Here is a 15405-nt window from a genome sequence, read left to right on the forward strand (position 1 = left end):
CTTTTTTTTTTCCGATAATTTTATTTTTGTATTTTTTATTCCATACCTTTTGTTTGTTCATTTTCTTTTTTCAATTACAATTATTCGCCCTCGCAAAATTGATTGAAAAAACAAACAAGGGGAAAAAAAAGAAAAGACAAGATAAAAATAAATGTTTTATATGATGAGAAAGAAAGAGAGAGAGAGAGAGAGAGAGAGAGGAAGAGAGATAGTGAGAGAGAGAGAGAGAGAAAGAGATAGCGATAACGTGTATGCATGTGTGTATGTATCCTGCCTGTATGTATGCGCGAGTGCGTGTGTGTGTATGAGAGAAAAGAATATTCGGATTCGCGATGCGTGCGTCCAATAAACGCCTCACCTATCTTGTAAATTATCTGTGAATATTTTGATTTAGTTTCTTCCTATAAAAGTAGACACTCTACTACTGGTATACAAAAAAAAAAAGTTTATGTTAATCACTTAAGGAGAATGTACAGATATCACCATTTTTGTTTTGTGTTTTACTGTAGTTATTGATAATTATATGGATATTAACGATAATAATAACTATGATTAAAAAACTTATGTGAAAGTCTTTATATATATTATTTTTTTAAACCTCATATATATATATATATATATATATATATATATATACATATATACGTATATATATACACATACAGTTTGTGTTCTGTTCATAAGTTTTAATTTATATGATTTCCGATCGTATAATTATTTTAATCTTTCAACAACGATTATAATTCATATTTATGTACTGAAATTACATATTACATACAATTTCATGATTAGAATATAACTTGGAATTCAAATAAAATTATAAAGTTCTTATTTTATATATTATTATATATTATATATTATGTTTTATAGAATAATATCCTATTTGTAATTATTTATTATTAATTATTAGAAAAATTTAAGAAAAGCAATATATATTTCTTTTTATACCTTTAATCATTAGAAATAATAATTCAGAATAGAATGCATTGATTCCTTCATTTCTATTGTTTGGTTAGAGCAACTGCAATTTCTTGTTGTTCTTATGTCTCATCCTGTTGAATATTTATAACAATTAAATAAAATATATAAAAATTAATTATATAATCAAATAAAAATTAACACGAACTTACATATAACATATTTAGGCAGATTAAATTTCTTGTATGATTTGAAAAAGAGAAGACGGCGAATTAATTAGGGCGAATTCTCAAAACCTAGTCAATAGAGCGACATAATAAATTCTATTTATTTATATTGATATTAATAATAACAAATGAATTAATAAATAATTATAATTAGATAAATATGTTTCGATTGTATAAATATATTGTATGAAACATGTGTTATACAATTCTATAGAAAATTCATTTATATTATATATATTAATAAAATATTATTGAACACATAAAGTTTAATAATATTTCAGTAGGATTAAAATATTTAATAATTTATTTAAGAAATATTTCTAAAAGTTTATTTATATATATATATATATATATATATATATATACTTACAAATTTTATTCATTACAAAATTGTATTACGTATTACAAATCGTATTATCGAACACTCGTTCGATACACGATTCGATATATATGTAAAGTAATTTAAGTATCGTCCACCAGAGTGCGCATCGGTCATCGGTCTTTTCTATCCATCATGGCGGTGAGTGTACGGTCCTCATACGAAAATCAATTGAAAATATCTTAATATATCGCCTTCATCCTTTCTATTTTATTATCGTTTTAAGTATAGTAAGCAGAATATTGCTTTTTTCCGATTAAAAATAATATTCTTTATTAGTTAGGTTAACACGTTTATCTGTTTATATGTAACAACCTGTCGACCTTATATGATAGTGCGTTTGATCAGCGTGCATTGCGATCATAACCTTCGAAAAATGATTATTTTGATATAATCTTTCTTTCTTCTTTCGATCTGATCGTTTTCTATAATGTGAAGTTGTTATTACTTTTATAATCGTAATAAAATTTTTATAACCTTCATTCTGCTGCCACTACACGTGTCTATCTGAAGGTGTATTTTTGTGAATATTAATCATAATACGTATTTGATTATAGGATGCAAAGAAGGCAACAGAGAAGAAAATAGAAAAAAGGGCGAAAAAAGAACCAAAAGATGCGTCTAAAAATGTAATGCGCGAAGTCAGAATTCGCAAATTATGTTTAAACATTTGCGTTGGTGAGTCGGGTGATAGATTGACAAGAGCCGCAAAGGTATGTTGTTTTAAAAAGTAAAAATAATTTAATAATAATTTGTAAGTTAAGTAAAAATAATAATAGGATAACATTGAATATCAATTTGGATGGTATAGGTATTGGAACAGTTAACTGGTCAACAACCAGTGTTTTCAAAAGCAAGATACACCGTACGCTCCTTTGGTATACGTCGTAATGAAAAGATTGCTGTACACTGTACTGTTCGTGGAGTGAAAGCTGAAGAGATTCTTGAGCGTGGTTTAAAAGTTAGTTTACGTAACATTTTCCATTATTTTCTTCTTTTTGATTATTTGTATAATTAATAAATATTATATCATTACATTGTGATAGGTACGTGAATACGAATTGAGAAGAGAAAACTTCTCAGGTACTGGAAATTTTGGATTTGGTATCCAAGAACACATTGATTTAGGTATTAAGTATGATCCTAGCATTGGTATTTATGGTTTGGACTTCTATGTTGTACTTGGACGTCCAGGTTAGTTACCTTTTATTAATTAATAACACACTCATTAAGATTGCACATTATTTGGTATCATAGATATCATGTTTATTCATTGACGATGTCTATTATTGTGAAACATGTGCTAAAATAAATGTTTCATATTTGCAACTCATGCCCACTTCTTATACTGGGTGTGTTACTTAATTGAATCTACATTTTAATATATATCATATATATATATATATATATTAAAATTTTCTTTGCTTATACAACAGAAACATTTCAATTTTTTACATATTTATAAATTTGTAGGTTTCAATGTAGCTCACAGACGAAGAAAAACTGGAAAAGTTGGTTTCCCTCATAGGTTAACTAAAGAAGATGCAATGAAATGGTTCCAACAGAAGTATGATGGTATCATAATTGCTGGGAAAAAGTAATGTACAAATATTGTATTTTACGATTATTTTATAAAACGTATTAAAAAATTCTAACATGTGGGATATATTTTTTAATTGTCTTTATGACATTCCTTTTTTTTTTTAGATAATTATTAATGAAAAAATAGTATGTAGCTGGACATTTTTTTTTAATTTTATTCATATCTTTATTATAGAATTATTTACATACTCTACATTCATTTCCACATATTCATATCAGAGCTCTGAACAAGTATTAATGTATATTAATGACGAGTGAAGAAACTATATATGAATGCAAAGGAAATATTTCTTATATTTTATTTATCTATAGATATGATTACTTTCCTTTTTTTGTAGTAACTATTTTATTTCTATAAAAGATTACTTCAAATTTATAATTGATTACATTAGCTTATATTATGTGCATGTCAAAATAAATCGAATTACATTATATATTAATAATAATTTAATTACTTAATCTTCCATTTAAGGTTATATATAAAAACAGCATTGCTTTGATTAAAATATTTTGTTTGGTTAGTTAATTTTCACAGCATTGGCACCATAGGAACATATAATTTTATAAATTGAAAATTTATTTGCAATAGGAAAAAGTTTAAATTTTAATGCCAATTTTATGTTCAGAGCTCACCTTGGTTATCTTAACAAGGTATTTTAATTTAAATAGTTAAATGAAAATATGAAGTTATCAAATTATGATACAATCAGATAAATAGGCTGCTCTAAATATCTTTGGTTTTCTTTATTGCACAATTTGAATGTAATCCCTTTTTATCATTAATGATTATATCCATATCATTCTTTATTAAATTTATTCAGGAATATTCCACCATTTAATGTACTTGTAATATTATAAATAATTTAAAAGTAAGTCAGTATATTACAGTGGAATACTGTTACCGATGGAAGTGTTCAGTAATAAAATATTGGCAGTAAAGAATACATTAAAATAAGTTATTGGTGCAAAAAAATCTATCCAGGAAGTACATGTAATATATATATATATATATTACTATATTAAATATATATATATAGGTAATATGCTTATATTTTTTTTCTTAATTTTTATAATATATTTTCTTAATAACACTTTCACTGTGAATTTTTCTATAATACTAGATAATAAACAGATTAAAGGCAAGATCAAGCAGATAAGCAGATAAAAAGGCAATCTTCTCAGTCTCCTTATTACTTCAATGTGTAATGTGCCACCAAATTTAAGTATAACTATAATTTAGATTTTTCTTTGATTTTAATAAGACTTTAAGTTATTTTATTTATCAATCTAATTAATTTCTAACACATTTTAATTCTATACGAATGTAAAACATTCTATACCCCAATAGAAATATTTTGTGGCTTTATAATATATGTAGTTATTTTTATATTCTAATATTTGTATGAATATACAATGTGGATATGTATTTCAAATATTAATATGAAAAATAATCTGTCATTCTTCTTTTTTTTTTTTTCAAACAGTTATATAAATAGGCCTTAGAGTCCAGTATATTATATTAATGATCATATCGCGATAAATAATAGTTAAATATTAATTAGACATTTGTATCTAAAAATATAGTCGATGTAGTTTTAATTAGAACATAAGGAAAATTCTATTGAAGTTTCTATATTAATTAATAACTTATGCCATATATTCTTTATGAAATACATATCCATTGATGGAAATCAATATACATAGAACTCTACCATATAATATGAAGACTATTAAATTTGTATCATACGCATATACATTACAATTTCAAAATTTTTCTCATCGCATAATAAAAATTGAAATACATATTATTATTATTAAAAATGTTTAAAATCATTAAAATTGTCTGCTAACCAGCAGCAGTATGATAAAAGTATATGACATACAGTGTTATCCATTACAAAAAAAATTATTGAAAATATAAGTACGATCAATATATATACTTTTTCAATGCGAACGTATGTAAATAGAAAATAATGTTTCTTTTTAAACATTAAGAGAAATACATATTTAGTCTTTTTATATCAATGTGTATATAAAATTATAAATATTATATCAAGAAAAGTAATAAATGGAGAACACGTTGCACCGTATGTCTCTAACAATCATATACATCGCTTTTTATAAAGTTGTTTAAGTTATTTTCTAGCAGATCCATAAATCTTATCAATGTTGTGTTTCTCAGCTTCGGTAAAACCCAAGATACTTTCGATAGCATTCAGATGTCCACGATGATTTTCTTTATCAGTCAGGAAGTAATAAAATGCTGATTTTAAAAACTGCAAGGTGATTGCAAGATCCAATTCATCCTTCTTGTATTTTGCCTCCACAATACTCCGATACATTGCCTAATATATATATAAAAAAAAAAAAAGAAAAAAAAAAAAAAATAATAAAAATGCTAATATATATTGTTATTAATATGTTATTCCATTTTATATTTTATATGTTGTGTGCATATTATTAAACAGTGAATATTTTTCTCTAAAAAATAAAATAACATTTATTATAGATGAATCCAGTAATATCAGGATACATTCTATGAAAATTACCTTTACACATATAGCACATTAATTTTTTTAATTAATTATATTCATATATAATAATAATCTTTTATAATTTTATTATTTCTGGATCCAATATGATGAAATTGCAGGCAAATTCTATACAAATATAAATATTGGAAGCGTGCATTGCTCTAAGCACGTGCAAACTTACATCTATTGAATTATAAGAGGCTGTTTCTTCCAAGTGCACTGTATGGCCCGATCTAAGAGCGATGTATTGTAGTGTAAACTGTGAACCATCTACATTTGTGCTTGACAATCAACATGCAGATTTTAAGAGCGAAGCCATCACATAAAGAAAATGTACTTTAAACTTTTTATACAAAATTGTTCTAAATTCCACCATTATTTGATGAAGAAAAAAAAAAAAAAATTAGAAGTTTGCTTAGATCGTTAATATATAAGAATAAACATGTCTATGATGATAAACAATGTACTATCATCAAGAATCATGCTTTTATTTAAACATATTTACAAATTTAACAAAGCTACATGTATATGCATGAAAGTGCAAATAAATAAAATAACTTTGATAAAATAAGGAACGCTCATTCTCTATAGGATTAAAATAATTGTCGAAATTTTTACTGAACATTTTGGAGATAAAAAAAAATTTAACATAATTTTATATATATATATATATATGTGTGTGTGTTTTAATAAATGAAATTTTTCAAGCGATGGAAAATTGAACGATCTTGCAAAATAAAATAACAATAGGAAGATCTGTGCACTATATGCGAGCAAATGCAACGCAGTTGCACAACAGAGAAAATGAATGAAGATTCTTCACGTGTCAGTCGAACAAGAATACAGACCTTACGTGTGCCAAGGACCCAGAGAGAAACAGCCTCCTGAGCGCTTAATAAATTTTGGCTACGATCGGCTGAAATGTGAGGTTCAGGCGAGTAGCTTGTATCCTGGAGTGTGAGCGGCGACCAAAAAAAGTGACACATCGTTAGTACAAAAAGATAGTGAATTATGAATAATAAAATACTGTTGGCAGAGAGCGATGCATGCATTCGATCAATGCAGATGTTGATGAACTAACTAACGCAGTGAAATTCAATATGTGAAACAAAAAGCTTCACTATTACGATACTAAATAAGTGAAATGATTTTACTATTCTCCTTGTAAATACATACAGATTTTATTAAATTAACAAGTATGTATTATAAAAAGTTATCAAAATTTTTTTGATAAAGAATATTTCTTTCAATCTTTAAAGAATATAGAAATAAGTTTCTTTGACGTATGCATTTCAAAGGAGATTTAAAAAAAGTCTACATTACACTTATGTATAATTGTGATTCAATTCTATTTGCTAAAACATTCTCATTGCTTCCATCATATTATTATTTAAAACCAAAACGAATCATGACTTGTTCTTATTCTGAAACAACTTGAATGTATCAAATAGAGATCAATACATCTACACAATTTTCACAATATAACAGGTATATAATATAGATTACCTTAATTTTTTCTAATTCTGCTTTTGTAACTGTTAATTCTTGTAGTAAATCGGTGGCATTAACTTCCAAAGATGATTTCTGCTGTGCATTTTCAGGTATCTGTAAATTTGATATTTGAAAAATATTTATATATATATATGTAGAAAGAGAGAAAGAGAGAGAGAGAGAGAGAGAGAGAGAGAGAGAGAGAAATAAGAGTGGGAGAGAACAAAATACAGTTCGTATCATCACCTGATCAGTTTTTTCAGTGCGTGCAGTTTCTTGTTCATTCGCATGCACTTTCAGGTACATTTGTTTATGCTTCTCTTCTTGCTCTTTAATTAAAGCTTCCTTCTTATCCAGTTCATTTTTCACAGCCTCCAATTCCTCTTTCAATTCTCCAATACGAGCTTCCGCAGCATCAACGGACGGCCTTACCTCGCAATAGCGAGTATTAATATCAGATAGTTGATTTAACAAGCTCTCTACCTATATCACCAAACAAATAAATAGATGGATGAATGGACGTATCTATACCAAACAACAAAAAAACGTAAGAGATTTGAAAAGAAATAAAAACAAAAAATTATTCGTTTACCTTATCATTGTGCTTCATTTCAATTCCTGCATTTCATCGATATGTCTTCGGTGCATTTCTTCGATTCTGCTTTCATAATGATTAACCAATCGACGTCTTTCTTCATCTCTTTCAGGACTATTACTATCCACAACAGAGACTGATCTACTATCGTCTTTAGGTTCATCTTGTCTTAGGTTGGATGGAGGATTATTACCAGAAGGTTCGGGTACCGTTTCCGGTAGGCACACAGAATCTTTCGAGTGGACGGAGCCGTCTTCAAAATGTCCTGAATCTGCCAAAGAGGATGGTACATCCGATTGGGCACGTTTATCCGAAGTTTCTGGACTAGCGACCTTCTCGAAACTACCGTCGTCTAAAAGATCTTTGCATGGTGATTCCGGCGAAAAAGGATTGTTTTCACGTACAGTAAGTGCATCGCTACTATCAGTTCTTTCATCCGGACTATTCAATGATGCTTTATACAATCGCAATTCAACGACCTCTTTAGTTAATCGAATGATCTCTCGATTCTTTTCTTCGATCTCTATTCTTGCTTCTTTCAAAAGGGCCTATAACAAAAATTATTATCATTATAATTTGTCTCGTTTTCGTTTCTTTTCTCTCTCTTTTGTTTATTCTTTTCATTTCAAAGTAAACTTGAATTTACCTGAAATTTCCTAATTTGTCTGGCGGCCCTTTGCGTCGGTGTAAGATATTGTTCATTGTCCCCAGTATGATTAGAACAATGGACAACGTACTTTCGTGATCGACCGGACCAAGTAGTACCGTTCAAAGCAAAGGAAGCATGATCGCAGGCACTTGCGGTGCTGCATGCACTTCCGTAACTTCTCACACTCTCTGCATCACTGTCATCTGCTCCTGGTGTTGTCCCTGAGGCCGCGTGTCCTGTTCGCGGCCTAGCTGGTGTCAGTGAGAGGCTCTGTAATAGTTAATAACAACAACAATAATCGTAATAATGAAAACTTGTCAGATAAATTCATTTCTCTCGTTTTCGTAGGTTGCAATTAAAAAAAAATTTTTTTTTTTTTTTTTTTTTTTTTAACAATCTTTCCATCCATTTCTCTATTTAATCAACATAGTTATAGATCAGAAGATACCAACCGATGGACAACTACGAGAATTCCTATAATCCTGTGAATCCATACGTCTCTCTCTTTCTCTCTCTTTCTATTATATACTATTTTCGGATAAAGGTTTGAAAACTGAATGGATCTTTGAAGAAATTTTAATGATCTTATCCATGGTAAAAAAAATAAAAAAATGATTGAAAAATGAAATTGACATGACGTTAGGCTCCTGAACCCAAAGCTTTTTTAGCACGGTCAACTCTGGATGTTGAATCTGGTCTAGTAGTGCGAAGGAGAAAAACGATCTGCGCCGACGCGTGGTTGAGAAAGGTCAGGGAGCTTCTCCGTGGCTTCCTCTATGTGTTTCCCTACTACTCTCCCACCCTATCTTTCTTTCTTCCTCCCTTCTCCTTTTTTCTTCTTCTTTTTTCTTTCTCCCTTTCCCTCTTTCCCTCTCTCTCCCCCCCCTCTCTCTCTCCTTCTCTCCTTCTAAGGTAATAGATAATTCAGAAAGGTGGAAGATACTACCTGCTAGTGTTTTCTTTTTTTTTTCTTTTCTTCCTTTTTGCCAACTATTCAACATCGTTCTCTTTTATCATTTCAAATGAACGTTATTTTAAGAATAAGAGAAAAATTTGGAAAAATTTATCCCGACGTTTCTGTTACAGATAATTTTACAGCGAGAAATAAAAACAAAAAAACAAAAAACAAAAAAAAAAGAAAGACATTTTTTGATATTATAGTGATTATAAAAATGGTCTAAGTGAAGAATCTTCAAAAATTAATTTATTATGTAATTCGTTTGATTAGATCATAGCCACAGAAAATACGCAATAAATTAATTCAGAGATAAATATTAATGAAAGAGAAATAATAATAAATCAATTGATAATAATAATAACAACGATAATAAGATATCAATTACACATACACGCAGACATACATACACGCTCGACGTCTTTTTACGTATGAAGAATGAAGAAGAAATATAGGAATTTCATGGACAAAGATAACATTGATAAGATCGATAAGTATTGTATACTTATGTCAGATAAATTGGATCTTGCGTTCTTACTTTCTTGATACGATGGTATTAATCTTTTAAGTACACTTATACATACGAGTGTATACGTCTACTACATAGTTAAAATTATGTCTGTTATAATACTTGAATTTTTCCATATTAATAATAGCAATAATTATGACCTCTTTAATCGATATGAAAGATCTTTCTTACGTTTAAAACGTTCATGTCTCTCTTTGAAAACATACGATCTTTACGTGTGTGTGTAAATATCTACCTGTTGGACGACTAAAAACAGTGGACGACTAAAAAGAAGTTTACGTAGTCAAAAAGCAAGTATTACGATACAGAAATGAAGAGGAAGAAGAAAAGAAAAATACTATGAATTCATATTTTTCAATTGTACTCAAAATAATGATATTCCTTTTTATATCGTTTATGAAACACGCAATACATATATATACATACATACGTACATGTACGTAATAATCTATAATTTAAGATATCAATTAATTTTTCCTGCAGTTTTATGATCACGTGAAAAAAAAAAAAAGAAATAATAATAATGATTTATTATTCTTGTTAAAGGAATCAAGAACAACAACGTAATATAAATCTATGGATCAGCTGACATATATCTGTATATGTGTATGTTAAATTTTATAATAGTGCAAGAACGTTTATTTAGCTTTCTTGATCAAAGATATATAATGATGTTTATGATCAAAATGAATTTTATCATTAATCTTTTGAACTCCAAGTATAATCACCAAGAAAATGTTCTAAAATTTTTATGCAAAATATACAAAAAGTATACTAAAAAGACAACAGGAAGAGGCGTTTAGCCCAATGAGATCTACCGATTCTCTTGATAAGGTTTCCGAATACGTAGTAGGAAGAATTATTGGATCTCGCATTAAGTATTAAATAAAAAAAAAAAAAAAAAAAAAAAAAGAAAAGAAAAGAAAGGCAAGTGTATTACAAATTATTATAAAATATGTAAAATGATAATAATGATGAAATATGTTTGCTGTTCACTCGTACGTAGATAAATTTAAAAAGCTAAATGAAATATTCGACCACACCAATCAATTGGTCGAAATTTTCGGATAAAATGAAAATATAAAAAAAAAAAAAAAACAAAAAATAATATATATAACACATATATATATTTGTATGTATAAAAATAAGAAAATGACTTACAAGAGATCGTTGTCTTGGCGAGTCGGTTCCATTCTCCGTGATGACCGGAAAAAATACGATGATCAGGATATTGCTGCTGCTGCTGCTGCTGCTGCTGTAGCAAAAGATGGTTGTGACGACGGTAGTGGTGTTGGTGATGTTGGCCAAGAAGAGCCGAGGTGGTGGTAGTAGTAGTGGGTCGAGAATGATGTGCTGGAAGCCGTTCACCACGGATGCGCATGCTCGAGGAACGGCGCAGAACGTTATTAGGTGATGGTCTGGGTATACGAGAGTCCAAAGCTAACGAAGAGGAACCAGGAACTATGGTGGTATTACTCGATGAATTCAAGTATTTGATAATATTGCAAACACCATCGATAGAATCATCAAGTAAAGCGTCGATTTCTGGACCTACTGCAAATAGCTTTGCTCGGGCTGACCATATTTCTTGAAGATTCATTGTTGCTGAATCATTGTTGTTGTTATTGTTATTGTTGTTGTTGTTGTTGTTATTATTGTGGATAATCGAAGTACGAACAGGATGCATGGAATGTAAAGTATGTAGGGATCTCTCGCTACCGTGACGCGCCATCCTGTTCGTCCAATTCATTCTTCTGTCAATCGATACTATTGTTGACTGATCTCTAAACAGACAAATATTTTGATAAAATTAAATCCTCTTGGGCTCTTTTAATGATCCTTTAGAAAATAGAAAGTTTTTTTTTTATATTCTGTACAATCCCGTGATTAGGGCAATCTATGTATATACATGTTTATGTGGGTATAGAGAAAGTCTGAGAGATAGAAATTAATTATGCTTATGTGAATATAGTTCAAGTATCGAAATTCATGAGTTTCTCGTTCCGTATATGTTGGACTATTGAAAAACTTTGTTTCAAATTTATTTATCTCTTCGACTTTTCTTTATTTTTTTCTATCTTTTTTTTTTCTTTTTTTTTTTTTTTTTTTTAATATTCAAACTAGAAACTTATTTTTTGTTTCCTCAGTTTTCTACAGAATGTTTACTTTGATAGGAAAGCAACGTTGGCAAGATATTGGATTACTCTTTCTAGTTATATATATACATGTACCAATTTAGAACTATATTTATATTTTTCTCTTTTTATTTCAAATGGAAAGATAGATAGATAGATAGATAGATAGATATCGGATATGGAAACGTTACACGCATGATCGTTCACCACAAGAGAATTCCCTTTCACCGAATAGGATAATATCCTTGTGGGGAACATGATAAGAGAGATGGATACAAATAAAAAAATAAAAGAATAAAGATTGATATACATGTAATATATATATATATATATATATATAGACACATACACAGACACGTCATTTAAATACGTATAAAGAAAAAAATAAAACTTATATATACTTTAATATATTACAAAGAAATATAACCTTTAACTGCATGTAATTAGAGAATTACAATATACAGGGTAGGTTCAAAAGTTCCTAAACGATTATAAAAATCAATTGCTCTTGTAGTCCAGCTTGTAGTTTTACAATCTGAAACAAAAAAAAAAAAAGAAAATATAAGAAAAATAATTAAAGTAAATGATTTCTAAAATTACCTTTACATCCACCCTGTTTAATATAATTGTTACCTATTTAATGTTGTATTTTTTTTTTTCTTTTTGTTTTATATTAGAAAATTGGTTATATAACGATACATAAAATTCTTTTTTTATTATTATTGTTTTTTGTTCGTTCGTTTTTCTTTTTTATTTTTATTCGTTTCGTAATGAAATAGAAATAAAAAAAAAATAAATAAATAAATAAAGCTATGCTTATCAAAGCGGAACTATGTTAAAGCGGTATCTTGACTTCGGAACACGCTCAGTGACTACGTTAGTTTTATTTAAAACAAAAAAAGAACAAGAAAAAGAATAGAAAGATATGAAAAAGCGTTTATTAACCGATTAAACATACCTTAAAGAAATTCAAATGGAGGAACGAAAATGGTGAAGAAATCGACGATTTTAACATATTTTTTCCTTATAAATTGCATGATATTATTTGATATATACATGTGATATACATGTGTAAGAGCGCGTCTGTTAGGCTTGTTAAACTCGTTGAACGTTAATTAAGTTACAAGGCTGAGACCGCGATGCAGTTATAAAAAAAAAAAAAAAGAAAAAAGAAAAAAGAAAAACAATATGAAGAGCGTCCATTTTCTTCCTCCATTTTAACCATTAATTAAATACGTTCACAAGGCTAAATAATTACGTGAGAGATTAGAAAGATCATTTCTAACATAAAGAATAAAATAGAATAGAATAGACGATTGTATTCATATGTTTGAAGGTATTATTTCATACAAGTTCTCAATTTCTTTTTTCTCTTTTTTTTCTTTTTTTTATCTAAAAAGTAAAAGTATATAAACGTATTAAGCTGGTAAGGTAGAAAATTTCACTACTCGAGTCAAAAGTAATAATAATTAAAAAATAAGAAATATATTGAAAAAAAAGAAAAAAGAAAGGAAAAAAGATCGAGAAACAAAAAATGTGGAACGAGTTGTAGCGAACAATTACGTACGCCACCGATTGTAGTATTTTTTTTTTTTTTTTCTTTTTTTAATATGAAAAATTCCAATTTATACGAAGTATTAAAATAAAAAGAAAGGGTGGGGAGTGCACGTACACAGGCACAGAATTTCATTGCAGACGGGAAGAGAGGTTGAAACGAGAAAGCGAGTAGTAGCTATCGGTAGGAAGAAATCGATCACACTCCGTTCTATTTCGAGACTTTTGCTGCAGTATTATGGAGTATTTGTATTTCCTTAGAAAAAAAAAAAAAAAAAAAAAAAAAAAAAAAAGGAAAAAGAAAAAAAAGAATTGCACAGACACACACGTATATACACGTTGTTTGTTTTACACAATCTCTATCATCATAGATATTTTCGTGTAATCCATTTATTTAAACATAAATACGTATTTGCAAAATTTTTTTGACTTTTGAACGATACGTGTCCCTCCTACGTGAACGAACGATTATGATTGGTCGAACGATTATGATTGGTCGAACGATTTAGGCGGTGGTCTCGTTAAACCATATTGTTGGCAAAGTGCCCGTACCTAATTACACGCAATAAAGAAAATTATTGTCCTAGAAAAAAATAATTCTAATTCTTTTTTCTTTCTTTTTTTTTTTTTTTTACCTTTGATATAAAATTTTCTTATATCAAAGTTTTACTTCTATCAATATTATATATATATATATATATATATAAATTTTTCACATGTGTATAGTACGCATACACTTAGATATCGTTTAATCTTATCTATTTATTTACAAGGTAAGAAAGCTTAATTTTTACTTACAAACATCGATAAAGTCCAATTTTCTTTTTCTTTGATTTAGACACACACAGACGCACACATGTACACACACGCACACAGAGAAAAAGAGAGAGACACACACAGAGGAACACTTAAAAGTTTGACGATCGTTTCGTAGCAACAAAAATTTCGTATTTTATATAGTTTTATTCGGGAGAAATCAGTTATACAAAATGTTTTAGAAAATTCACTTGGATATGAGAAGAAAACGTTTCACTTTCTAAACACTCGTATATCTTTTTTTTCCTTTTTTGCCGCGCATTGAAACTTCCTACGATGCTGAGTTTGACGATATTCTTGAAAATATCTATGCATTTGCATTAGCTTGCACTTGTCATCGTGAAAAGATTTCTCAGTCCCTTTTTCACGAAGGATGCGATCGATCCACCTTTTGGCGTGTCTATCACATTTCTAATATTAAATATTTCAATAATTGTTCAAACGACTTTTTTCCAATAAAACACTTTTCTTATTAAGAATAACGATTATTTTTTCTATGACGACGTATGCATACATATACATATGTATATATGTATGCACATATATATGTATATATATATATATATATCACGATTTATTGAAGCTAAATATATAAGAAACAGATTGTTAAGAAATAGTAGGGACGTTGTAGGACGTCACGAGACAACGACACGATGACAACGAGGAACTCTATAAGCCTCATGGAAACGCGTCGGCTGCAGTCAGCGTTGTTACGTTAGCGACGGAAAATTATGAAACGTCCGTGTCACGTGACCTCCTCAGTTTCCCACTGACCACTAGTGACATCTTAGCGATAAAAAGTTTAAGCATCAAGCAACATGGTTATTTTTAACGAGTGGGGCCCTTCCTATTGCAATTTATTCAAAAGGATGAATTTTATGATTCAATTTTTCAATTGATTTGCGTCTAATATCTTTTCTTTTTCTTTCCCCCCACCCACCGATTTTTTTCCGATAAAGAAGAAATTCTAAATGATCATTTTATATTGTTTGTTGTTATTTATTATTTATTTATATGAATG

The 15405-nt window shown here is 28.7% G+C and overlaps 2 protein-coding genes across 3 annotated transcripts; one reads left to right on the plus strand and one right to left on the minus strand.

Annotated features, from left to right (window-relative positions):
- Positions 1–1640: 1640 nt before the first annotated feature.
- LOC124955949 (60S ribosomal protein L11) lies at positions 1641–3183 on the plus strand. 2 transcript variants are annotated; one of them, XM_047511158.1, is made up of 5 exons: positions 1641–1665; positions 2082–2237; positions 2336–2485; positions 2571–2718; positions 2998–3183. In XM_047511158.1, the coding sequence occupies exons 1-5, from the start codon at positions 1660–1662 to the stop codon at positions 3123–3125; spliced, it is 588 nt and encodes a 195-aa protein (XP_047367114.1). In that variant the 5' UTR covers positions 1641–1659; the 3' UTR covers positions 3126–3183. The 2 variants fall into 2 exon arrangements, with proteins under 2 accessions (XP_047367114.1, XP_047367113.1); XM_047511157.1 differs by having other exon boundaries at positions 1645–1671.
- A 975-nt stretch (positions 3184–4158) lies between these two features.
- LOC124955948 (protein quick-to-court) lies at positions 4159–15054 on the minus strand. Its single transcript, XM_047511156.1, is given in 11 exon segments — positions 4159–5471; positions 6509–6610; positions 7167–7265; positions 7398–7634; positions 7744–7760; positions 7763–8294; positions 8393–8665; positions 11041–11091; positions 11093–11663; positions 12442–12549; positions 14367–15054. Coding segments are annotated over 9 exon segments (2058 nt in total). The 5' UTR covers positions 11630–11663; positions 12442–12549; positions 14367–15054; the 3' UTR covers positions 4159–5261.
- Positions 15055–15405: the final 351 nt, after the last annotated feature.

This window comes from Vespa velutina, chromosome 20, assembly GCF_912470025.1.
Source record: "Vespa velutina chromosome 20, iVesVel2.1, whole genome shotgun sequence".
Lineage (NCBI taxonomy): Eukaryota > Metazoa > Arthropoda > Insecta > Hymenoptera > Vespidae > Vespa > Vespa velutina.